Source organism: Bactrocera oleae, chromosome 5 (genome assembly GCF_042242935.1).
Source record: "Bactrocera oleae isolate idBacOlea1 chromosome 5, idBacOlea1, whole genome shotgun sequence".
Classification (NCBI taxonomy): domain Eukaryota; kingdom Metazoa; phylum Arthropoda; class Insecta; order Diptera; family Tephritidae; genus Bactrocera; species Bactrocera oleae.
Genome location: NC_091539.1, coordinates 46,237,399 through 46,263,464, shown reverse-complemented (window position 1 = coordinate 46,263,464; position 26,066 = coordinate 46,237,399). Strand labels below are relative to the sequence as shown.

General features: G+C 38.2%; 1 protein-coding gene across 10 annotated transcripts in view; it reads left to right on the top strand.

Moving 5' to 3' along the window:
* LOC106616069 (myelin transcription factor 1) overlaps positions 1 to 26,066 on the top strand; it is a 210,764-nt gene that overhangs the window by 94,142 nt on the left and 90,556 nt on the right. For all 10 annotated transcript variants that reach the window (XM_070109909.1, XM_070109911.1, XM_070109908.1 and 7 more), the window contains one exon: positions 20,052 to 20,130. In XM_070109909.1, coding sequence (XP_069966010.1) covers positions 20,104 to 20,130 — 27 coding nt within the window. In that variant the 5' untranslated portion in view covers positions 20,052 to 20,103. The remainder of the gene's footprint in view (positions 1 to 20,051; positions 20,131 to 26,066) is intronic.

The following is a 26,066-nucleotide window of genomic DNA, read 5'->3' as shown; positions in this document are numbered from 1 at the left end:
AATAATCTTTTTGTTTTACTTCATCTTCTCTCAAGTTCAATAAAAAACGATTGTCATTGAGATTATCATTTTAAAATCACAAACTAAAACCCAAGGCCATACTACATGAGACCCAGATTCCAGATGATAATTTATATCACGGTTTTTCCACGACGAGTGTCGGCCTGCATTCACTGGAAATTGGTTCTACAGACCATTTTAGATTTCCTAAAACTTATTTCCAAAGCTCTTTAACTCATTTCATATTTTTTTTTATTATCGATCTGGATTTCTTTAAGTATCGTTTGCTCGTTCCTTACTTCCTTTCTTCTGTAATACATCATATCATATCAGAGTGCTAAAACTATTTAAATGTAGCAATTAAGTATCAAAGCTGCTGCGTAATTAGACACTTACGATAGCTTGCGCAAGCCAAAGAGACTCTTCATCAATTCCTGCCTTACTTCTACCGCTTCAACTTCCAACGGCTTTCGCGGACAGATTCGAGTAAAAAAAATTTAAAATTCAAATTTGGCGACACAACAACAACACTCATTAACCCTTTCGCGGGTTCTTCGGTTAGCTTGATTAAATTTCTCTACATTTCACCCGCCGACGCTCATAAAAATCCCGCTTACTTATCCACACGCCATCTCACTTGACAACTTCGCTGCATTATGCGCCATCTAAGAGAGACAGTCGCTGTGTGGCTTCGCAGTCTTCTTTTATGGAGTACTATGCATTCCAAAGAAAATGTGAAACCGAAAACCCGCAGCATTGCCATGTGGAGCAAACACAAAAACAAAAAAAAGAAGAAGCCAGCGAGCAGATAAGAACTTTAAAGGCGCACAAAGTGAACGCATAATTAAATTACGTTCGAACGAAAGAGTTAGGCAAATAAGCTCAGGTATTAACCTCAGCCCTCACAAACATGCACACACACACACATACGGTATGCTACCAAAATCTTGCATTAAACCCGCAGCTGAGGCTGTGAGAATTCGCTTACTATGCAACTGCAGCTGGCTGACGATGACTGCCGGTTCCAGCTGCCGGCTGGTAGAGTCCGCTTAGCTGACAGGTTGCTTGGTTCCTCGGCTGCTTGCCGGCGTGGTTCGGTGCTGTGGGTTCGGTTCAGTTTGTGGGTGGCGCTTTCACAGCACTCATTAATTCGATTTCCATAACAATTTATTCATAAGACAATGTCTGGAACCATTTATTTTATCTCGTCGTTGAGCGCTGCGATGCGGTAATGCTGCCACTTACCGCAGAGCGGCTACACACGCGCGCACACACATACATCGTACATGTGAAACCCTTTCGCTGTGGGAAGACATTGCCATAAAATATTTTTTATGAGCAGCGAACGCACACATGAATGCGCACGGGGAGTAAAGAAAACGTTATAACACACACATATATATGTATATATATTTTTGCATATCATTCCATATATGTGAACATGTGTATATTTTAGTTAGCGGCTTCCCTTAAAACACTTCCGCCCACCTTTCCAACTGCCTAGCTTACCAGCTGGCTGCTCTCCTGTCTGCATCAAACCTCTCTGCCAGTCTCTTGGCTTACTTCACTTCTCTGCATGTTGCCCCAGCCGTGTCGCTAAGTTGAGTGGCTCAGAAATTATCTTCAACACCTTCGAACTTTAAAATTAAATGAGGATTAGCACCGGCGACTTTGTTATGAAGCAGCCGAAGGAGCAACAATATGCAAGTGCGAGCTTATTCCCCCGTCAGATAATTAATGTATTCATATGTATGTGTTCGAGAGGTGTGCTCTTGGGTAATAAAAGAAAGTGAAAGCCAAGGCTTTGGAGCAAGTAGTACCGGCGTCATTTTAATTTCACTCAGAGTCTAAAACTTCCGTTTGATTTCGGCATGTGGAGACATTAGTTCACTTAAGGGACACAAAAATTTGCGAAATTGGTGCAAATTTCATTTGATTTTTTTTTTATTAAACTGATATCTATATTTTCATAGACCATCTTTAGCAAGTATCACATTAGTAGAATTTAACTTTAATATTGTTCCGTTGGAGGTTATTTTACCTCTAAGAACCTCATGTGTATACAAATCGAGAAAAAATATAAGAATTTTAATTTGCCTTCTATTGTAAGGCAAGTCTGCTTTAGGGTGTAAGTCATCAGGTTGACTTTTTCATTATCACAAATCACATCATTTGGTTCAATGCTGGAAGAGGGCCAACATTAAAGTAGTTCAATTTTCCGGAATCACATATGTCCAACACTAAATTAGAGTTCTTCTATTGCCTTCTAGTATTCTTTCGCAGCTCTTTCCCGTCAAACCTGGCTTAGTTAACGCCTGCTCAGCACGATTCAACCACGACCGTTTCCGCTTGACGTTGTCGTAAGTGACCCACGTTTCATCACCAGTAACAATCCGCTTCGAAATTGGAACGATTTTGTTGCGATTCAGCAGAAATACGCATATAGAAACTCGGTTCATGAGGTTTTTTTCGTTAACTCATGTGATACCCATACATCGAGCTTTCTTTTGATCAAGCCTTCTTTAAATAGTTCCAAACTATATTTTGTGCAATGTTTAAAGTGATTAGAAGTCATGTAACTGACATTAACTGTATTGGCAACTGGGCAACTTCCTGGGAGTATAATTCCGAAAAAGAGAAAACAGAATGAAAGAGAGCGAGTTTTTGAAGTGTTACCACAAAATATACGAAATAAAAGTTGAAAGTTTCCAATTAGCAATGACAATGTTATTTGAGCCGGTGGAATCGTAATAGAATCTGTTCCTTTCTGAATTGGATTACTAACATGCCATAGATTAATATGGGAATTAGACCCTGATACATTCAGAGACTTGTCCGAAAAACGGGGCTCTTTGTGATTTTTGTTTGAGGAGGCATTATAATTAATAAATAAATAAAAATATGTAAATTTACAGACTTTAATGTACTTTAATAAACGGTGATTCATTATTAAAAGTTTTGATTTTTTTTTGATCTCGCAGCTGATCACCAGGATAACCTCCAAATGAAAGTAACTAGTCTCCTAAAAAGTATCTCTAATCTTAAAACTAAAAGGAAATTTGGTACTAATATAAACTAGTACTGTTAATAATCGAAGAATTAATCGAAAAGTCGTTTTTCGTGAGAAGATTTACTTTTCAGAGATGCTTAAAAAAATAGATCGTTTCGGCAAAGTTCTGCTCACCTCTTTTGAAAACAGTGTTTCGTGAAAAACTCGTTTCAAGTTTGGTTTAATTTACACTGAGTTAAAAAATGTTCCCTATTATACTCTCAAATCTCCGAAACTTTTTATCAGATCATATATTCAAATATAAGTATGTATGTGGTAAAAGAATTTAAAAATTTTAATTTTTTTTTTGAAATTCCCAAGTGGATATTGTAAAATACTCTAATTTATATCCAAACTATTTAATTCAAAGTTAAAGTTTAACGGAAATGCGACTACTTATCATGTGGAACCTACTATTACCTATATACAAATTCTTTTAATTTTTATGCGCTCAGTAAAAGGTTTCTTTAATAAATTGGTAGTTTCGCTAGCTGGATGGCATGTAACGTCGTTTTGTTAGAACCAAAGGTCGCATACGAAACAGTGATTTCTGGAGGATGTAACGGCGTCTGGACAATGGCTTGTGGATTATCATCACTTCAAACGCGACAATTTTTTTTTATTAACATATTCATTAAAAAAAATGTGAGCTTCATCGCTGAACAAAACTTTCTTGTGAAAATCGACATCGGTGGTCTTCTACAAATAGTTTTGGGCCCATTCTCCAAACGCGCTTGACAGTCGTTCGGTTTCAATTCTTGCACGAGTTGGGTTTCGTAAGCCCGCAAACAAAGGTTCTTCTGCAAAATATTCCATAAGGTAGATGATCACAGCTCCAATTATTGCCCGCGATGCCGAATGGTTTCATTATTTTCTCTTCGTATTTTTTGATACTTAGCTCCAAAGCAACAGTAGCGTCTTCGGTGTGCATTGGATGCGCATTATGCACTTCAGTAGGTAAACCGTGGTGCAAAACCGATTGCTCGAATTACCGACTCTGCTGTGTAATTTTGTGGACCGAATATTAGACGCAACGGGCAATGTGTCGCGCAAATCGAGCCATTATTTTGGTAATGAACTTGCACGACTTGCAAACCCTGTTCCCAAGTAAGTTTGTTCATTATGAAATGGCAAACCAAATTGAGTCAAGTAAAAACTCTCAAGACTAACTCCAAAAAAAAGTACTGGCTCATTGAAAATCGCACGTTTAAAAAAAAACACCCTTTATTGTACTCAGCGCAGCATATCGGGAGATACCTATAAATAATCACATAAAAATATTGTAAATTAATTAGCTGTCAAATTATCCCAAAATTTAAAACAAATTTGACTCCATTTTTGGGGATTATCTGATATTTTGGTGAAATTATAACCATTACCGCTTAAAACCAAATAAAATAAACCAGTGGCAGCATTTACGCCTGTGAGCCTTAAGCGCTATAACTGAAGCTCATGTTTGCAGGTGTATATGCATATATGTATACACATGTGTGTGTGTGCTGGAGTATTAGTGTTCATGCCACTGTGTTGCAATGTTTATAGTATTTGCGGTTAATTAATTCCCATTTACACCTGTAGCAGACACAGACACCAAAACATGCAGTTGTAATGAAACGTTAAATATTTAGGCTTTAGGCGGCACAGTTGTTGCTTTTGTTATTGTTATTGTGGATGCTTAAAGCGCACGCCACAAATGAGTAGGGTGTATGATATGGCAACTCGAATGGCAAGGGGAGTTGGTAGGAGGTGTGCTGTTATTTGTAAAGTGCTACATACCTTCAAACGTGTGTGTATTTATGTATGAGTATTTACATATTTATGTGTGTGCATATGTGTAGCAGGCACCGTTAGGTGTTGACAGCGCGTTAAGTGAAAATGCCATTGCAACAATTTCAATGATTTTCGCACATATTTTCAGCCAGCATTCCCAACTACTTCACACTACAGCACACGCTTCCAATTCCACTTATCCATACACGCACACACACACATGCGTATTCACTCAACAGCCTAATAAACCGGCTGTCAGCACAGTCGTTTGGTTGTAAGCCACGGCATTGCGGCAGGAAGCACTAATTTCTGTCAAAGCCATTAGCAAACGAGAGCGGAAGCGGTGATGTAAAGCAAAGCTGTGGGGGGAGCGAGGTACGCGTAGCACGACACACTTGACAGTGGGTGAGGCAGCAACAGGCGTTAATTGCGAAATAAACTCTAATTTAATGTCTGCTCTCGCTACCTATTCTTAGCATTGTTGTTGTTGTTGTCACAGTCACAGTCACAGCGCTGACATTTCACATGTGAATGAGCTTCGGCAAGCAGCCAACCAACCAGACCCCCAACTAATCCACCAACATCACATTAACACACCAAAGCACCCATTAACCAGGATGCGACGCACACACACCCACACTCCCACTGTCGCCTTGAGTCGCCGCCGTTGACCGGAAGCACCTCGACAGAATGCACACGTCGTCGCCGGTTGCCTCAGTACACAGGTCCGTGGCTCTGGTCACTGGTCAGTGGCATCAACCCACCGCTGTTGCTCGGCTGGTCGCCGTTTGTGTGCGCGCGCCTCACCGCGTCCAGTGATTTACTGCGGCCAGTGGTTAGCATGTAGCGCGTTGCCACCCTCTACCCTACCACCCCTCACAGCACTCTCGTTTAGTCAGCTAAATACAACAACAACAGTGTAGTGGTCGCTGCGGTTTGCGAAAATACGTGGGTCGAGTCAACATTTGTTCGCCATACAACGCTTTGTTGATCACGGAGTTGGCTGACCCCGCTGGTAGCTGGTGCCTGGTCACCGTTGGCTGCGTTGGCCGCTTGGGTCACAGAGCACTCGTAATGTTTAATTTGGAGCAAATACGTTTTGCGCCCCCTGCCTTCTCTACAAACGCAGCTCTTATGGTTTTACGACCACAGTCGTTTCTTTCGCATTGTGCTAAAATTCCCCGGGGGCTGTCCAAAGCAAACACTCTCACACACTGGCATAGGTGGCGCGTTGTGCACATATGACCGCAATTATAGCTAAATATGTTCGGTTGCCGCTGATGATTATCTGGCGAGATTTGGAAGAGGAGCTCGTTGGCTCGCCTGCTGCGTATTAAATTTTTCTAAAAATAAAAACAAATTACGCAACAAAGAAAAGAGGTGAAAAATTGCCACAGCGGTTTGAAGGAGGGAAACAGGCGTGCTGAGGAGGATGTATTCGGACAGTGAATTATTTCGAAATTTAGAAAGAGAAAATGTAATTATTGTTGCTGTGCGGAAGCTGGATATAAATCTTAACTTTCAGTTTCAGTTCACGAGAAGGCATATCGGAAAATAAATAGCACATCCTCGGCTCCATTTTACATTTATATTTTTATTGAAGAGCCATATGTTTCGGCAACTACATAACCTTCTATACCTGGAATCAAGTGTCGAGCGATCTATCACAGAATTCTAAAGTGACCAATGAATGTTTATACAGTGCTTTCGAAAAAGTCTATCTTTTTCATAAGAGAATCATCCAAAGTTTCTAAAACAAAGCACTGACACTCAAACTGCCTACCATTCTATCTCAATAGTATGTACTTTATGCTCGAACAGCGGAAAAACCTCACTTGTGACTGTATGCTGAAATAGGAACAGGAACAAAATGGGGCTGACAGATTGTGATGACTGTATGTAAAGAGCAAGGCAACAGGGAAATAATGGTGCACTTGTTCCTCACTAACAAGGTAAAGCATCTAACACTTGGGAGCCCCACGTTATGAGACACTGCAAAAGGTCTCGATAGTGAGGCAGCAGAACCCATTGCAATACGCGTAAAGTACTGTCATCCTGAAGGATGACTACTTCTCATGAACTAAGTAACGGCTCTCCATCTGGCATCACTAAGGACCAAAACTGCTCTCCACGTGGCGCACGAGCTTATCAGACTAACCTAACCTAACAATGCAGGATTGTAGTATAGACATGAATTTGTTTTGCTCTTTGGAGTATGGAAATAAATTCGGTGTTCATAAGCCTGAAACGTCGAGCTTAACCCACCACAGTCGACTCTACATATCCGGAACGGACCCGTATTTCGACAGGCCAAGGACTATCAACTCGGCAAAATTCCTTTAAATTTCTTCAGGAATATTTTCTGCCGCTACAATAACAACAAATAATGTATTAACAATTCGAGATTGAAACACTTTGTCAGGAACCAGAACTGAACGAACAGTAGAACCAGATCCCATTTCTAACAGAACTACCACATTGATTTGGTATTTCCATCGGTCTGGGTTGTTAAATTCATATGGATATTCTAGGCAAACATAATAGAAGGTATTTTGGTAGTTTGGTCAGTGAGCAGAGTCCATATAAAAGAGCTACTACAAAGACCGCAGGAATTCGCGAACTCAAGCTCACTGTAAGCACTATATGTGCGAAGTCACTTGTAGGCTCAAAGTGCACTCAGCTCCAGTGCTCCAGCAGCTTAACGAGAAAGGAGGCCACCGCCAACCAACCGTAGTGCCATTCTGCGCTGCGTTCTTTGTTTCGTTCTGATTATAAAAACCCAACTCTATGTGTGGCGAAATTTCAATTTAATGCGGCTGTGGCACGCGCACACGACGCCACACACCACAATGGATGCTCAAAGACAAAAGCGATGCGATTTTGTTGTTGTTCGTGGTTATTGTTGTGCGCCAACACCGCGATTGCCTTATTTGTGGTCTTTTGGCGGCCACAACAAAGCGCCAAAGATATGAGTGCAACAAAATTTGCCACCAACCACACATACATACACATGTATGTTTCTATACAAATAACGATTGCATTGGTATGGGGGCATTCAGCTCACATATTTCTTATGTCTGCGCTTTTATTGGAAATTCATGTGGAAAAAACTAATTTCCGTAATTCTTTGCTTTTGCCGCCTGCTTTTGTTTCTGCCACAAATACTTGTAGTTGCACAATAAATGTGGAAAATGAAAGCGAAGAAAAAAATATAGCGGAAGTAGTCGTGCTAAGAGGCTGGCAAAGCAGTCTTCTGTGATAATCAAAGTAAATTTCGGTAACTACAACGAGTGAAGGAAAAAGGGGGCTCTTACCCTATTACAATGCTTCACACCATATGTAAGCCCGACAAGAGTTTCACCCAAACACATAAGATTTAATTTAACGGATTTTAATTAGTCTTGTGAAACCACAGATAAGACTCGTTGATTAAATTTAGAGTTAAGCCAGACGGATTACTTCACACTCGTTAATTTTGCTTATGAATTTAATATGCTTGAAAATGTTTGAATCCTCCTTACCTTTCTCGACTATCATTTACCTTTCAAAACAGTGTTAGATCACCGAAATAACAGCCCTTGAACGGATAAAATCCGAGTTAATTGCGTTAACGTAGAACCGGCTGTTGTAGGGCTTGGGACGTTATATCTGGTTCCATCTATTCTTCGTATCAAGTCACTTAACAAAAAACTCTGAGATTTGAGCAGAGCTTCTCAAGCTGACTGGGATGCTAGTCGTTAGCGTTTTAAAAATTTCTCTCGATACTGGTTTTGGTGATTGGAACTCCAATGGAAAGACCGGACTTCCTCGTCGTAGACTTTTGAAAGCTTATACTGAATGGTATGTTTTTCTCAGTGCGAAGTCTCGTTTATATAGCACCTAAAGTAAACATTCTGGTATATATTTAAAGAAAGTGGAGGTTGCTTAACTTCGTCAGACTCATGGGTCTTAGTTTAATTTCTGCAACTGAACAATGGTTTAATAGTTAACAAACCCTTGATTTCGCTGGCACTAACAGGGAAGATGGACTCTCTTATTTAAATCGCTAAATTGTTAGCCATACATACATACCAATAGTTTATCAATAGACCTACATCATTTTGAGATTTAGAAGTACTTCGGCCATCTTTAAACTTCGTAATGGCCGCCATTACCTTTTTCTACCCTAAACAGGGTATATTAAGTTTGCCACGAAGTTTGTAACACCCTGAAGGAAACGCTCATCGTCGAGCTGACTCGATTTAGCCATGTCCGTCATCTACCCGAACTAGTCCCTCAGTTTTGAAATATCGATCTGAAATTTTGAACCAGTCGTTTTCTCACTAAGAAGCTGCTCATTTGTCGGAACCGCCGATATCGAATTTTATTATTGGACTTAAGGTAGATTACATCTTAATTTAGGTAATAATTAAATTCGAAGTGGCTTAAAAATCGGGCTGCGTTCGGGAACCAGCTTGAAGTAATTGGTGTCTCATCCTACCTAAGCACGAGCCATGTTATACCATTTTATATTGAATTGGAAAACCGAAGGTGATTTATTACTCACGGCCGGAAAACTCGGAAACTTTTAAAGTTAATATAAATAGTGCTTTAACATTGATGCAGAAACTCGGAACGTGCGGAATTAGTCGAGTCAGAAAAGGCAAGAGAGTTTTTTAAGTGTTGAGATCTAAAACTGCTCAGCTACAGAAACAAAAATTTCAACAGCTAAGATCTAAAGTTACAATATAATAAATTGTTACATTTTAATTCATTAAGAGAAAACAATAAAGTCTTTTTGATTTTGAGAAGTGAGTCAGATAAGTCAAATGTGCAGGAATGAGAATTAAAATCATGACATATACGGCGGAATGGCTCGTTTAGTTCAAAATTTAATCTACAGGATTTCAACAGTAAAGGTCTAAACTACCTCGAAAAGCGAATCGGGATAATAAATTAAATTTCAGACAGGAGAAAAGAACTGCAAACAGTTCCATTCAAGATTTTCACTAAGAATATTATACCAAGCATTTCCCTACGACTAGAGAGTGTAGGTAGATTAATATGTTTTAAACGACTAGTGTATGGAGGTAGACTTACCCTAGAATCCCATCGGAAATGCGCTAAGGCGAAAAGTAAAAATTGTTTTTGAACAGATTCTAACTTGTCAGAATAGATTTGGTAGTTAGGGTTCCATACAACAAAGCCATATTCCAATATAGGTCTATCCAAAGTTGTATAAAGTGTTTTAGTAATACACGGATCTCTTTCTAATTCTTTAGACCAACGTTTAACAAAACTGAGGACAGCTTTTGCTTTCAAGACCATGGTGTCAATATGAAGACAAAAATTAAGCTTAGGCTCCATATTAACTCCCAAATCAACATAGTTAAAAACTTGCTCCAGAATATAGTGTTTTATTACATAAGAAGAAGGGTGCACAGAACAGAGTTGTATACCCATTAACACTACAAAAAAAAAAGAGTTTGAAGCGAGTTAAAGACAAAAGCTTTGTTTCTCAAACTTCACATTTGTGAGTATACACTTAACTGTTCATTAAGTTATAAAAGAGGTTTTAAGATACGTGAAAATATAGTTAATTCACTAACTTTAAAAGCTGGAAAATTCATATTTAGAAAGAATTTCGCCGCAGTAGCTTCTTTAAATTATTAATACACATATGTAGTGCTACGAACCCACCTTGCTGAATAGGCAAAATACCCGTACATTCTTAATGAGCATTTGTGCTTTACGAAATTGCGAGTCAAATTACATATCTACAATTTAATAGTAAGTCTTGTTAGTCAACTTCTGGCAGTTAGGCCATGTCACTGTCGATGTAATTTAGGTTGTCAAAACCAGCCAAAATACAGTAATGAACTAGACCGAACTGCCCCTACTGTGCAAAAGTTACAACTAATTTTTTTCCACATCTCCACCAATACTGAAGCTATTAACTAATACGCTCTGACGCCGTCCATTGCCACGCTCTCATGAGTAAACCGCTTACCGACGCGCTGTTTGTATATTTGTTTTTCTTTGACTGAAGGCGCAACTCCGTAAGGAATGTCGATTTTCATTACCACACTTGGCAACAGAAACAGCAAATATGTATCCGAGTATGGATATAAAAATAGATGCCCTGCTACACGCCACCCACATAATCTGTCAAAATGGTAGTACATATGAGTCTGTTGCGTAGCAAAACCCCTTCTTTATGTTTATATTTGCACTGCCCACCCCCATTCTTGATTCATTAGTTGGTTATTTTTATTTCTTCATTGCTTGGTTGCATTATTATTTAATTACTTGTTCGTTTGTATAATAATTTTGTTGGCTTAATTTAATTTCTGTTTCGGCTTTTTCCACTTGTTTCCGCTTTTGCGTACGTGCGTCTGTCATTGACGTAATTCCAAATCAATTCGATTTCGATACGTAATTTACCGCTAACCAAGCGCAATGTATTGGGGGCAAACTGTTTCATAGCGCTCAGTGGGCAGAAGCGACCATTTTGGAGGACAAAAAATGGTGAATTAAAACTTTAAAATACTTTAAGCGAAAATCTACTTTTCAATTTTGCACACATCCTTTTCTCTAAAAGAAGCTGCTCATTTGTTGAAACCGCCAATATCGGAAAACTATAGCATATAGCTTCCATACAAACTAACTAAAGTAATTGTAAGAAAAACTTTTTTATTTGACAAACTGTTTTCACAAAATTTGACATGGATTATTACTCGAGATATCGATAATCTCCTAAGAAATTGTTTTCATCGAACAACTATAACATATAGCTGTCATACAAACTGAACGATCAAACTCAAGCCCTTGTATAAAAAACTTCCTTATTTAGCAAGATATCTTTACGAAATTTGGCTTGGATTATTTCCAAGGCAACGGTACAATTTACAAATATATTTTTTAGATCGGATCACTATAGCATATAACTGCCATACAAAGTGTCCCATTACAATCAATAAAACGATCGTTTGTACCCCTTTATGCTATAAAAAATACACATGTGTAGGGTATAATAGCATCGATGCAAACTAAGCTAACGTTTCTTTTTTTTCATACCCTGAACAGGGTGTATTAGATTAGCCATGAAGTTTGTAACACCCAGAAGGAAATGTCGAAAACCCTATAAAATATATACATTAATCAGCACGATCAGCCAAGGCGATTTAGCCATGCCTGTCTGTCTGTCTGTCCGTCCGTTTGTCTGTCTGCGAACTAATCCCTCAGTTTTTAAGATATCGATCTGAATTTTTTCTCCTTAAGAAGCTGAGTATTTGTCGGAGCCGCCGATATCGGACCACTATAGCATAGAGCTACTATCTAAACTAACCGATCAAAATCAAGAAAAAGATCTTTTTATACCCTTTTTGTAATAAAAATTGCACTTGTGAAGAGTATTATAGCTTCGGTGTAGCCGAAACTAACGTTTTTCTTGATTTTAATATGCAATTATAAAAATTAATTAAGACAAGTAAGGAAGGGCTAAGTTCGGATGTAACCGAACATTTTATACTCTCGCAAAGTCAAATGGTATACTCGTTTGAGATTTCTTTGTGGATTGACTGATATTTTCGGTAGAAGGTCAACTATAGGCACTGGGGTCCACGTATTTAGTACTTAGGGGCTTAAACAGTTTTGGTTAGATTTAGACAATTTTTGGCCACAAGGTGGCATACTTTAATCGCATTATTCACGCAAAGTTTTACCCCGATATAATCATTGTTGCTTGATATGCATAGTGGAAAGTGAAAGAATCAGATGGAATTTAAAATGGTGTTATATGGGAAGTAGGCGTGGTTGTAGTCCAATTTCGCCCATTTTCGCACTGTGACATAGAAACATGAAAATAACGTTATGCACCGAATTTGGTTGAAATCGGTTAAGCAGATCTCAAGATATGGGTTTTCACCTAAAAGTGGGCTGTGCCACGCCCACTGTCTAATTTTGAACGCGGTTCCTATAAAGTCATCTTATACCATCTCAGAGATAAAATTTAATGTCTCTGGCGTGTTTAGTGCTTGATTTATCGCGCTTTTAGTAGTTTTTAACAGTACCGTTATATGGGGAGTGGGCGGAGTTGCCACCCGATTTCAACTATTTTCACACCGTCAATAGAAGTGCTAAAAACATTTGTTTCTAGTGAATTTTGTTATTATAGCATAAGCGGTTTAGGAGATATGCACATTAAACCTATTAGAGGCGGGACCACGCCCACTTTTAAAAAAAAATTTTTAACTGCAGATGCCCCTCCCTAATGTGATCCTGTGTACCAAATAACAGTCTTGTATCTTATTGCGGAGCTTAGTTATGGCAAGTTATTTGTTTTTGATTAATGGCGTTTTGTGGGCGTGGCAGTGGTCCGATTACGCCCATCTGCAATACCAACCGTCTCACGGTACCATGAAACATGTCTACCAAGTTTCATAAAGATATCTCAATTTTTACTCAAGTTAGAGCTTGCACGGACGGACGGACAGACGGACAGACGGACGGACAGACGGACGGACGGACAGACAGTCACCCGGATTTCAACTCGTCTCTTCATCCTGATCATTTATATATATATAACCCTATATCTAACTCGATTAATTTTAGGTGATACAAACAACCGTTAGGTGAACAAAACTATTATACTCTGTAGCAACAGGTTGCGAGAGTATAAAAATATTTACATTTTATTTTTAATTAATACTTGTTGTCATTAGGTTGAAAAAATTGACCACTGTTCGCGAATGGTGGCAGCAAAGTGAGTCGCAAAGGCAAGGTGCTTCACTGAGTTCTCGCAATCAGCTTCGATATTAATTATTTTATATGTATTGTATGTATGTACGTGTGTCAATAATTCTTACATCGTTTTTAGTTTCAAAATAACACTTAATGATAATCAATCATAATCAAGGAATGCAATTATTTCTGGTACAAACACACAAACGAACGTATGTGGTATACACACATACGGTGATGTACTTACATGTATAGGTATAAATATGTATGTATGTATTTAATAATAATGTATGTTTGTTTTAGTTATGTTCATAAAAAGATTTGTTTGAAGAATGCTGAAATTGACAGTGTTACTAATGAAATGAAGAGAAAATGTTATTACATATTTCTTAGTTTATTGATGAGCAGCACTCTTTCAGTGTCCTAAAATGGCTATTTACTTTTTTGCTCTTGCAATTTTCTAGGGTATGGTTTTGTTTTAGATTTGTATGCGAAGTTAGATAGGTATTATAATGGGCGGGTGCCGGTTTCAAAGTGGTTTTAGGACAGTAATATCAATAGTTATTAGAATTATTTACTGGCATAAATATTTACTGACCTAAGCGGTTATATTCGAATTAACAATAGCCCGCCAGTCGTTTATTCTCTTCGCTATTTGGCTCCAATTGGATATACCAAGGGCAGCTAGGACCTTCTCCACCTGATATTTCCAAAGGAGTGGAGGTCTTACTCTGTTTTCACCGGCAGGTGCTAAAGTGAATACTTTAAAAGCTAGAGTGTTTTCATCCATACCGTACCAAAGCAGGACGGGACTTATAGAGTTTGACCTTTGAAAGAGAACTTTACCTCTAGCACCTCTTGGTAAGAGTGATTCTTCGTTGGATTTAAAGGCTGATATTGTTGCTTATGTTAATGCTGGTTCCAAGTAAGACGAAATTATCTAGGACTTCAAAGTTATGACTGACCACTGTAACGCATGAGCCAAGTCGCGAATACGATAACCTCTTGTTTGCTGACAGGAGATATTTCGGTTTGTCCTCGTTCACTACAGACCAATACGCTTCGTTTCCTTATCCAGTCTGGAAAAAGCAGAGCTAACGGTGCGGTTACTGAATCCAATGATATTAGTGTCATCGACGGACACCAGCAGCTGCACACTCTTACAGAAGATTGTACCTTCTCTATCTAGCTCTGCAGCTCGTATTATTTTCTCCATTATTAGAGAAATTAAGAGGTTTGGAACTAGGTAATCTTTAAGTGCGTAACTGAAACGTTCAGTACTTTTTGACGCCTCTCCTATAGAAAAGGATTATTGCCAATATATTTCAACATTTCAATGATGAAATTAAAAAAAAAAAACAAATCTAGCACAGATCCATAAAGAATTCTTAAGGAACAACAAAAGCAAGGATTACATTTGATAATTGTATGCAAATTTGATTTGTTGCAAAGAGCCTAAGACAAAAAAGGTAAATAAATGCCTTAAGGACAATAAAAAATGCCACGGGGAATGAAGGCATGAAACGAGATTAGAACAAAGGGATGTAGTAAGGCTTCCGACAATCGCCCAACTAGTATCACTGATACACATATCAATGTCTCTTTAACGCAGACGTGCCACACGCCCACAGCCTGTAATGTAGCTGCCACTTGTCCGAATGCATAGTGTTATTCTTTTAGTGCCTTAACGCTTGTAACTGTTAGTGTAAACAAAATAGCTGAGCAGATGAAGAAGGACCAAAAAAATAAATAAATAAAATTAAGGTGTGGGTATAATGCTCACGCGCCCGAAGAAAGTCAAAAGATAAACGTTCGTTTGCTTTGAGGATTTTTTTCCTTGGTCTTTTTGGGAAGTCATTTTTTAAGCATTTTTAGCAGTTTTTCACCCTTTCTGCGATTTTTCGCATTTTTCCTTGTAACGGTTAAACATGGAGTTGCACATACACCAACACACACACTTAGAAATTATCAGCGGTCACATCCTTTTTCCGTGAAAGGGTCACTTCTATTGCCGTGGGTATCGGCTGTCAGCACGCTCGGCTCAGTTGCTCAGCAGTAGCAAGTTGTAGTTTAGGCATGTTGTTGCTGTTGCTGCTGGGCAGGTTGTCCGCCACTTGTTTCGCTTGTTCGTCGGTAATTGTATGCCATTTCCAAAGATTAAGGGATTTACCCGGCATAGCTACTTTGAATGCCAGCCATGTCCCTTTCGCTTAGTTTTTGTTGTTTTATTTTTTTTTGGCGAAGCTGCTTCCCCTTCTCCACGCAGCGCTTGGAATGCATAATATATGTGTTTATGTATGTATGTGTGTGTGTATTTGCTCGGTTTGCGGAGGTCAGAGTCATCTGCTTTGCTTCTAGGTCTGGGTCATGCAAAGGCGATGTACCCTACAACAAGCGCATGCTACTAAAGCCATAGTACAAGCATTTATTACTTTTTGTTGTTGCTGTTATTGTTTTTATTATAGCTCCGGTATTTTTGAGGAATTTTTAAGTAGCAAATGCTTGTGTTAAATACTTTTATTGAGATGGTAAGCCTTTTTATTAGCCTCGCCTGGCATCGCTGGCTCGCCTTTCCAAATTTTTTACGCTGCGCCCTAAATAAATATGCAGTGAAAATATTTATTTAAGGCAGATGACATATTCCTGTGGCCTTTTGTCTCTGCTTGCCACTACACACACACTCCCACACACACATAGCTGATAGTAAGCGTCGCAGCTCCATCGCCAGCCGGTTGTTTGAAAAGGTTACACCATTGCGATACTGTTGTTGCTATTTTTGTTGTGTTTTTATGTTGTTACGCTGGTAATTAAAGTAAATCACCACACAAAAAGAATGTTATTGTTAGTCCCGTTAACTGCTTAGCGTTTCCCGTTTATTTTCCCGAAGTACCTAAGAAGCCAAGTCATTGTTTCGCCAGGCTTAAGAAAATGTTTTTATTTAGGTTTTTCTTTTCGCAGCTTGTGAATAATTAAATCTTAAATGAATTGCTCCAATTGGCTTAAAGTAAACGTTCGCTTATAGTCAATTGCAGTAATTTATTTTCTCTCCGAAATGGCGGTACACAAATAAAAAGCTGTCATTAAGAGAAATGATATTAAATAAGATATCGTACATATAAATTTTTTCAAGTGTTTACTCGGAAAAACCTCCATTATTTAATACTAATATTTAAAAAGCATAAACAAATAAAAATTTACTCTAAAGAAATATGTTTACGTTGTTACCGGAAGACTCTAAACTCAGTAATGGAACGTTTTGATAACAAGATTTAAGAACATATTGTATAACATATGTATATCCATATATTTTTCTTCAGATAAGGCTTTAACCGTTTGACACTAATTTTTTTTTATTTTCAAAGAGAAATTTTAATCAAATATTAAATATTTCAAATGAAATTAAACGACGAAAAATAGGTAAAATTTTTCGTATATGGGTTGTATGTCCACCACACCATTTCATTATAGAGTGGATCCTTTAATATGTCGAACTCACTTGGACAGCTTGTAACGTCGGTCCGTTGTGGTATCTAGAACTCCTATAAAATTAATCATAAAGACCCTCATAAATAAACGAAACGCAAATTTGTTGAGGCGGCTAATGTCAGTTTTAACTATGTCTCCTGGTTCGTAAAAGGTATAACAATGATGAAGACCGCACCTTTTTAAATACAAGTTTGACAATTTGCATCCGACTGTATTTTTAGCCTTACAGCGTGAATCCTTTTGGACAATGTCTAGTAAGAACTACTACGATTGTGCCAAGATAAACTTTGCTAAGCGCAAGCAGTTCAGTAGTTCTCCTAAGCTCTACTGTCGGCCAAGAGGATCTAACAATCGGACAGGAGCTGGTGGTCGACCACGAACGTGGTCCCCCGTCTATATGCAGTTGTCATAGAATAATAGAATTAGTTAGTCACATATCACAATATTGCCCTTGCTAATTGGTTGCAGCGCTGCATTTGCTTGCAGGGCTACATTTTTATAACCAAAATACAATAATACTATATTCATAGGTATGTGTTTTTTGTCAAGATATTTCTATCTCAGACTGTCAAAAGTTGGGCAATAGAGGAGGAAGTTCCCAGATTTTTCTATCGCTCCTTCCTCTATACAGATTTGGCAATATGCGTTTGACAAGATCTTAAGCCGGTCCGCTTGTAAGTTTATTGAAGACTGTCCAGTTAAAGCATCTACAAACGTGATGAAATTTGCTAAGAGAAGTAGTTCAGTGGACCTGTTTTGTTATTTTCTCCGCCCGAAAGTTCTCGCAGCTGCATAAGTTCTGGTTGTTGACTAACGCTTGCCCAGCTCACAGGATATCCAATACACTGTGCAAAAAGACAGCGGAGTACCGACTCTTTTCCAATCAGATGAAATTGGGGAAAGGGTGTCCTCTTTAGCAAATCGGTTAACTTTACACTTTGATGATTCCGCTGTGACCAGGCATCCAAGCATGTCGGATAACAAAGTAGCCTCATGCTATTGCTAGTGAAATCTGACACTATTTGAGTAACGTTCAGTGTCGCAGTGAATGCACATTTCTCTGAATGAAGATGCACTTCGAAGCACAGCGTCTACTTCTACCTTTATAGCAGCCACGGTCGCTTAAAAGACACTATAGTTGTTTGGTCGCCCCGCTCTTTAATAGATTTAATGTACATATCTCCTAAACCACTTACGGTACAATAATCACAACGTTTAGGACAAATGACTTAAGTACCCCTACCAACACTGTAAAAATGGGTGAAATCTGATCCCCGCCCACTTCCTATATAACGGTACTGTTAAAATCAAGTTAAAGCGCGATAAATTAAAAACTAAATACGCCAGAGACATTCAATTTTACACCCAAGATAATAAAAGATAGCTTTATAGAAGCTTTCAAAATTGGACCACGGGTGTGGCACCGTTCACATTCACACTCATATCACGGGAACTGTTCGATCGATTTCAACCAAACTCGGTAGATTTCATTATTATTACATTTTTATATTGGGCGAAATCGGACTGAAACCACACGCACTTCCCATGTAACACAATTTTTATTGATTCTTTCACTTTCCTGTACACAAATCAAGCACTAATCAATATATTGGGATAAAACTGTACACAAATAATGCCTTTAAAGTAGGCCATCTAGGCTTAAAAAAAGTCAAAATTATACCAGCCATGTTCAAGCCGCTACATACCGAATATGTGGGTACCAGTGCGTATAGCTGACTTTTTGTCGAAAACACCGGTCAATCTATGAGAAATGTTTTTACAATAGAATTCGGGAAATATATTTTTTTTGTAATTGGGTTAAATCGGGTCGATACTTCGCTTAGCCCCCATATACCAATTATAAAGATGTTCGAAATTACAGTACACTTTATATCGCAAATATCGGCCGCATATACATATATGGGAGTTATTTTATTGAAATTAAGGGAGCGTATTTTGCTAATAACAGTGCATCTGTTTGCCTAAAATGGTTAAAATCGGGCAAAAATTTCCCTTAGACCCCTATAATTAAGCGGCCAGCCCTTTCATTTCTCTGCCCCAATAATCTGCTATAAAATGATTTCCGACTTTCCACCTGACTTTTAAACGTTTAGGTTGGTTAAAATGTGTGATATTTCAACGAAATTGAGTGGACACGTTTTCTTATATATAATATTAGAAAATTATATTAATATTCCTTATGCAATGAATACCAATCCTTTGGTGACGTTTTTCACATCAACTCAATATATTAAATTTAGCCTCTTCGGTTGAATTTAGAACACATACACATATAATATTTCATTTAAGGATAAGATATAGTAAAAAAATAAATATATTTATTAAATATCAAATTTAATTGTATTCCATTCACGATTATGTCAAATAATGAAGTAGAACCCTTTCCCTACCTTTTTTTAATATTGCCAACAGCTGAAGGTATTTCCCCGGCTTTGTTCCTTGCACGTTGCAAGAGTATGAAATGTTCGGCTTCACCCGAAAATAGTCCTTCCTTACTTGTTGATATTTAATGTTAAGCACACTAAACCATAGAGCATAAAATTATCTCTGTGACGTTTTTTTTTTTCAATATGCATATGTAAATTCACTAATCGCTTAACCTCTCTACATTAGCGGCTGAGATTTGCATAAAATTCTGTAAGCCAAAAATAATATTAACCAAAAAACAGCCACCGCTGACTGAAAATGGAGATTTGAGAGCTGCCGCTGGCAAAAAAAATGTTAAAAATATATATGTGCTCTCAACACACACACACTTCCACCAACCAAATACATATGTGAGGGAGCGTGCCTGCCGACTCCGCAAACGCCCGCATGTATGCGCGATGTAACGAGCGTTCCAAGGCCATAACGACCTCATTAGCATAATAACCGCTAAGCGTAATGGAGGCAAAACACCATTAAATAACACTTTATGACTGTATTTCATTTTATTTTATTATTCGCACGCAACGTTTTTGTTTTATATTTTATTAACGAGTGCTCCTCTTTGTTGTTGTTTCAGCTTTCGGCAGTTCCACACACGCGTGAAAATATTGACTCCAACTCACATACGCATGTATAAATGTTGCTTTTGTTTTTCGGTAAGTGCTCTCTTTTATTATTCCATCTCTTATTATTTTAAAGCGTATTTAAATGTTGCAATGCTGTTGTTTTTATTATTATTTTCCATACACAGCTTCATACAAATCTTTTAAATTCTGTAAACAAATGCAAAATATAGTTGTATTAAAGTCAATAATGTGCACATATGCGTGTGTGTACTTGTATGTATGTATTAATGTGGTATTGTTTCTAGAGGACCGTTGCTTTATTTTATTCAAGGAGCGGGTATCCTCATTCAGCCACGCGTTGCTCTGCACATAATCAATCTGCAGTCTCTGTGCTTTACCAATAAACTTTATGTGTGTATTTAAATGCGAATGGCATTCGCGAAATCTGTCAAATCAGCTAAATCTGCCACGAGTGCTTTATTGCGGCACTTTTTTTGCAAAACATATTAAGTCATAACAATTTTAGGATTATTATCTACTTATATGCTCATATTTTTTTATTAGTAAGATGGTGCACGAGCGATTGTTTAGGAGCTGCGGTGTCAGGATAACAAATTTTGATGTGTCTACCAATGTAGATGTATACCTATGTATACGTATATGGATTTATATTTATCTAACTAAATATATAGGACAGCAGTAGCGCCACTTTGATTCCTCGAGGGCAAGATTTACCTTCTACAACATCTGTCATTGTAAACTCTCCAGAATTATTTCCTTAATTAGAGCTTTAACCACCACCTTGACAATTCCTGAATCCACAATAGATCATTAGACGTTTCTTATACTTTTTAAAGGGCTGTCTAGGCAATCTTCAAGCGCTTATCGCACTAGATGTTTTACATTTAGAACTATGACTCTATGCCATAATTTATTTGATTTCATCGTTCATTTCAACTTATGTGATATACACTTTTGTAGATTTTTAAAGGTGCATAATTCGTAGTAAATGTAATACGCTGTGTTAACACTAAGTCTCACTACTACGCAATGAAGCAAGCCCTATACTTCACTAAAGAATTCAGTGAGCTCAGACACGTCGCCGGCAGCATAAGAAATTTACCCCTCAGGTTTCAATTCTAGAAATTGGCGAGAGTATGATTCACAGAATATGGGAAATATACTGGGGGCACAATCAGCATTATTTTGACTTACATTAGACATTTTTCAGAAATTTTTTCAGGCTCCCTTTAAGTTAGACCTTGCAACTAAGCCAACCAATGAAACCTCTGGTAAAACATTTTTCTTTGCAGTACTATTATCGTATTATTATATCAAATCAATTTTACTTTTCATCACCTCAGTAGCATTTGTTGTAAATGATAATTCCACACTACATTTCCAATGGCATATAGGTATTTCATAACCACGAATTATAGATAATGGAGAATTTACGACAGTCAAATTTGATAAGCGTTCAGTATTTTTTGATGACAATTTATTGTGTTTTTTCGAGATAAGTTGTTGTGTTCTTGTGTAACACAGAGCATATTTGAAGTATTTTTTCTCCGAATTCAAAAACTCTCAACATTTCGAGTACATCATGTTCATGTTTCAATTATATAAGATTGCATTGATAACCCAAAAATAACAAATTGTCAAAAGTTTTTTAACTCGTAATGTCAAAATCCGTCGTTTTGTTTTTGGAGCGAATAACGTATTTTGGAAAATATGAACTAAGCATATTTTTCGTTAAGGGAAGAATTGAATCATGGATTATATCTATATATGCATTATAATATATACATAACTCTTGTATGCAGATTTGTTTAAATTACTCGATTATAAGGCAGTCGAAGCGAATATTCGATATAAGAAAGCAATCGCTTCTTTCACATCGTCACTCACACGACAAGGTTACTTATCATAACTTGAAGAATATATCATCTACTTAAGAACCAGTTTAATTTCTGATCGCAAAAATATTTTCTCTATTCAATTAAAGAAAATCCCTTGTTTATCAGCTCATTGTAATCTAAATAATTATTCTTGATAAAAGCGAATGAGTAGACTAGTTACTGGAAATGTCTATATATATACCTTTTCCTACCCACATAAATTTGCTAAGAAAAAACTCTGCTCGAGTAATTCCATTTTATCTTTTAACTAACCAACTCAGATTCACTTGTTTCCATTGTCCAAATGGTGCTGAACCACATCGAAATAGATGTACGATGCGCCGATTGAGCCTTAAAGGAGAGAATTGTTTTCGTTGTTTGTAAGGAAAGAAAGTAATTTTGGGCTACTTAAAGTGTCCAATATTGTGCACATAACGGTTTCGAAAATACCTTAAAATTTAATTCCAAATTTAAATAGAGCCACTTACCCACACACACACACACATAGACGCTCACCAAAAGGACACTTTAAATATTTTACCAGCTGTTCGCTGTCGTTCGACTTGATTAGCTCCGCTGTCACATTGTTGCGGTCACATGCCACAAACGCCGAATTGGCATCGCTAACACACACGCACGTACGCACACGACGACAAACGTGCGTGCAACAACGCGCACCAACATAACCACAAAACTTTTCCATTGAATACTTAAATAAGCAGCGACAACAACAACAACACAGCAAACAACGCCAAAAATATGTCCCAAATGTTAACTGAACGCGACCACAAAACGCAGTCGCCCCAGCAGCCCGACGACGACGACGACGACAAACGCGAAGAGTGTCATTGGCACTTGGCTGCTACAATGTCCTGCTCTTTGGGCACAGTTGTCTCATCTACCCACTCACCTTCGAATTGTGCCGCGGCGCCTGTGGTGGCTGAGACGAAGAAGTGGTTGGTCCAGGGCAATCTTGGCGGCCCTAAACATTTCACTTGCTTAAGCAACCTCCAAACGCTGCAACATCACCTTCATATTTTCTTCGTCTCTTTAGTGTTAATACATATTCCATATTTGCTTCTGTTGTTGTACTATGTGTCGCCGAATTTAAGCGTTTCCTGTGGTGGCCGTTCGCTGTCCAAAGTACCTCCTGCCACAAGCAGCCTGACCATGATACTCCAACCTTCAACATTTTTTTTCTTGACGCGCTCTCCATTCATTTGCCTCACGGCTGCGTCGGGGCGAGTCCCAGAGGTAAAGTAAACGCGTTTGCCACGCAATTCGCATATTTTTGAGCGCCACTTTGCACAGCTGTTTCACGCCAGCAAGCAGGAGAGTACAGGGAGGGTATTGCCACAGTCACTGTCTACTGCTACTTAATTACGTACGGTAGTCTGTGTGCAGCACATTTGCAGTGCCTCACACCGCCGCTACCTGCAACGCTTGCGCACAGCGGGGGGGTTACTTACCCACCTACCAGCTATAGAATGACTCCACCGGCCCAGCGATGGACACAGCTGTGTGTCGTCATCTTAAAGTGACTTTCAATATGCCAACATTAGCGTTTGGCATGCAACAGAGCCAAGGGAAAATCGCGGTGGCGACTTTACGATTTTCCAATTTAAATTTTTATGTCATCGCACATACGGTAACTTGCCACACCACCCCATAGCGCATTTGCCACATTTTGGTGCAAGCATTCGAAGAAAAAACTGCCTAATCCACCCAGCTAAAGGTAGTTGTGGTGTTGGTAAGTCAATTTCTACAAGCAAATCCACTCAGTCGCCGGGGTTAAGCACACTTCGACTGCGAAAAAATCTCAAATAAAAAATACAAATTCAATCGTCGAACTTTAGCGACCGCGGTACGCCCGCTGGCCGGGTCGGTTCATGCAGCCAGCGCATTGTCGCCAGCTGCTTCACTAGGGAAGCTTGTACCATTCCGTATTGTTCGATTGCGTTTTCTTAATCTGACGTTCTAATGAATGTCATAAATTTATTGTCCGAGTCCGCTGGCAGCAGCCGAAGTCACAAAACAAGCAGCGCCCTGTGGTCCTTAGCCGCCACATACACTCACATACAAACATACACCCACACAAGTGTATATATTTCTTCAAATCCTCAATACAATACAAATCTTATTTCACAATTGGCTTCGTTTGCCTTTGCCGTGATTCTCACACAAGTCCGCTTACAAACAGTTTAGTCTAAAAGTCCGAGTCCAAGTGTATGAGATTAAAACTGACAAGAGCAAAAATATTTCAATTGATTTGTGATTTCTTTGCCTCCTCTATGAATTTCTTTTCTGTACAAAAGTGTGCAGTCGGACTTCTTTTAACAGCTGCGTGCTTTCTGTATACCCCGAGGCGCTTCTTCGCTGTTAGAATATCTATACAAGCCTGCACATATAAACATTCGCACAGCAAGTGGCTGGTAGAAGAGGTTAAAAGAAGCTTACTGTCTTGTATGATAAGAAAGTAATTTTTGTAGAAAAGTTTTAAATTGAAGTTAAATTAGTGAAATTCCTTAAAGCTAGCTTTCTTAAGTATTCAGTCCCAAATTTAACCTTACATTAGTTTTCGTTCAGCATAATTTCTTCATGTTAGAAAAAAGACCGTTTAAACAGCTTTGACTGCGGTCGTAATAGCGGCCGCTTATTTCTAGTAGCGCAGTTTGAAAATTCCAGCGATATATTAGTACAACTTTATTAAATCTGTCCGAAGAAGGCATATGTTCCTTCATACATCTCAGAAGATAACATATTTTTAGAATGTAGCATTCTAATTGACAGAATAACAGTGAACCAAATCTCTACTTCCGACAGAGTTTTGTGCGGATTTTTACTCTCATTTTGTTTACGCACATTCACTGATCTACTAATTTTAAAATTGTGGAGCGATAATGGGTCCATTTAGGAAAAATAATATCAGTCTTTGAGCTCAAACACTTATATTCAGTATTGAAACAACTGTGTCGCATTTAAGCACTTTTAGTTAGGCCAAGGATTATGAATATTGCCTGACAAAGTTGTATCAGTTTTAGAGTTTAATGGAAAAGTACCATACGTAGGTTGCTTTTTATATTTCGGGATTTGCCAACCCTAGTGCTGCAAACTGTCAACTCACAACTTTTTCGTAAAGTTTGACATTTTTGATGTTATACACACTCAAAACGTTATGACATACGAGCGCTATTTGTGTTGTTTACAGTAACTTAAAATATTCATGTCGGCAAAAAAATTTAATAAAATCGCGAATATTTTCGCGCGATTATATTTTACAACTTCCGAGGCGGATAAATTTAGCAACAGTGAATTAATGAATTCGGTTAAGGATCAGTGTTTATCAATGATATGGTGCATTGACACATTTGACTGTAAAAAATTTGTTTCACGTTGCATCTCACACAATTCAATCGCTCAAAAAAAGCTCGATTGGTCGAGAGAAATGTTAAAAAAGTACGATAACGGTGCTTCGAAACACGTCTATGACATTGTAACGGGTGGATCGTGGATTTACGCGAATGAGCCCAAAAGTAAAAGATAAGCCAAATCCAATAAAAGTTGGTCGCGCACGAAGCACTTCCAAGCAAATGATAGCCTACTTTTTGGAAAAACTGGCCATGTCGCAACCATACCACTAGATCAACACAGAACAGTAAATTCTGAGTGGTATATAATCATTTGTTTGCCAGTTGTCTTTTAAGAAATCGGGAAAACCAACCGTCGATCCACAACAATGCAAGCTTTCGCACTTTGATGAGTCATCTGCTGTACAGTCCTCAATTGGCTCCGAATGACTTATTTTTACTCTCGTACGTAAAAAATAAACTAAGAGGTCAACACTTTTCGACACCTGAAGAGACGGTTGATGCGTTCAGAACTCATGTTTTGAAGGCACCTCAATCAGAGTGGCAAAAGTGCTTCTACAATTGATTCAAACGCATGCAACAGTGTACAGATCTTAAGGGAGAATAATTTTAAAAACAATAAATCTCTAAATATAAAAGACAACCCTCGTACTACCTCAGATATCAGTTCTCGATTACCTCAAGTAGAATTAGTTCAATTAATAGATATATTACCGCTATCGTCCCTTTGCTTCAAGTAGAAAAGGAATTGAACGTCTTA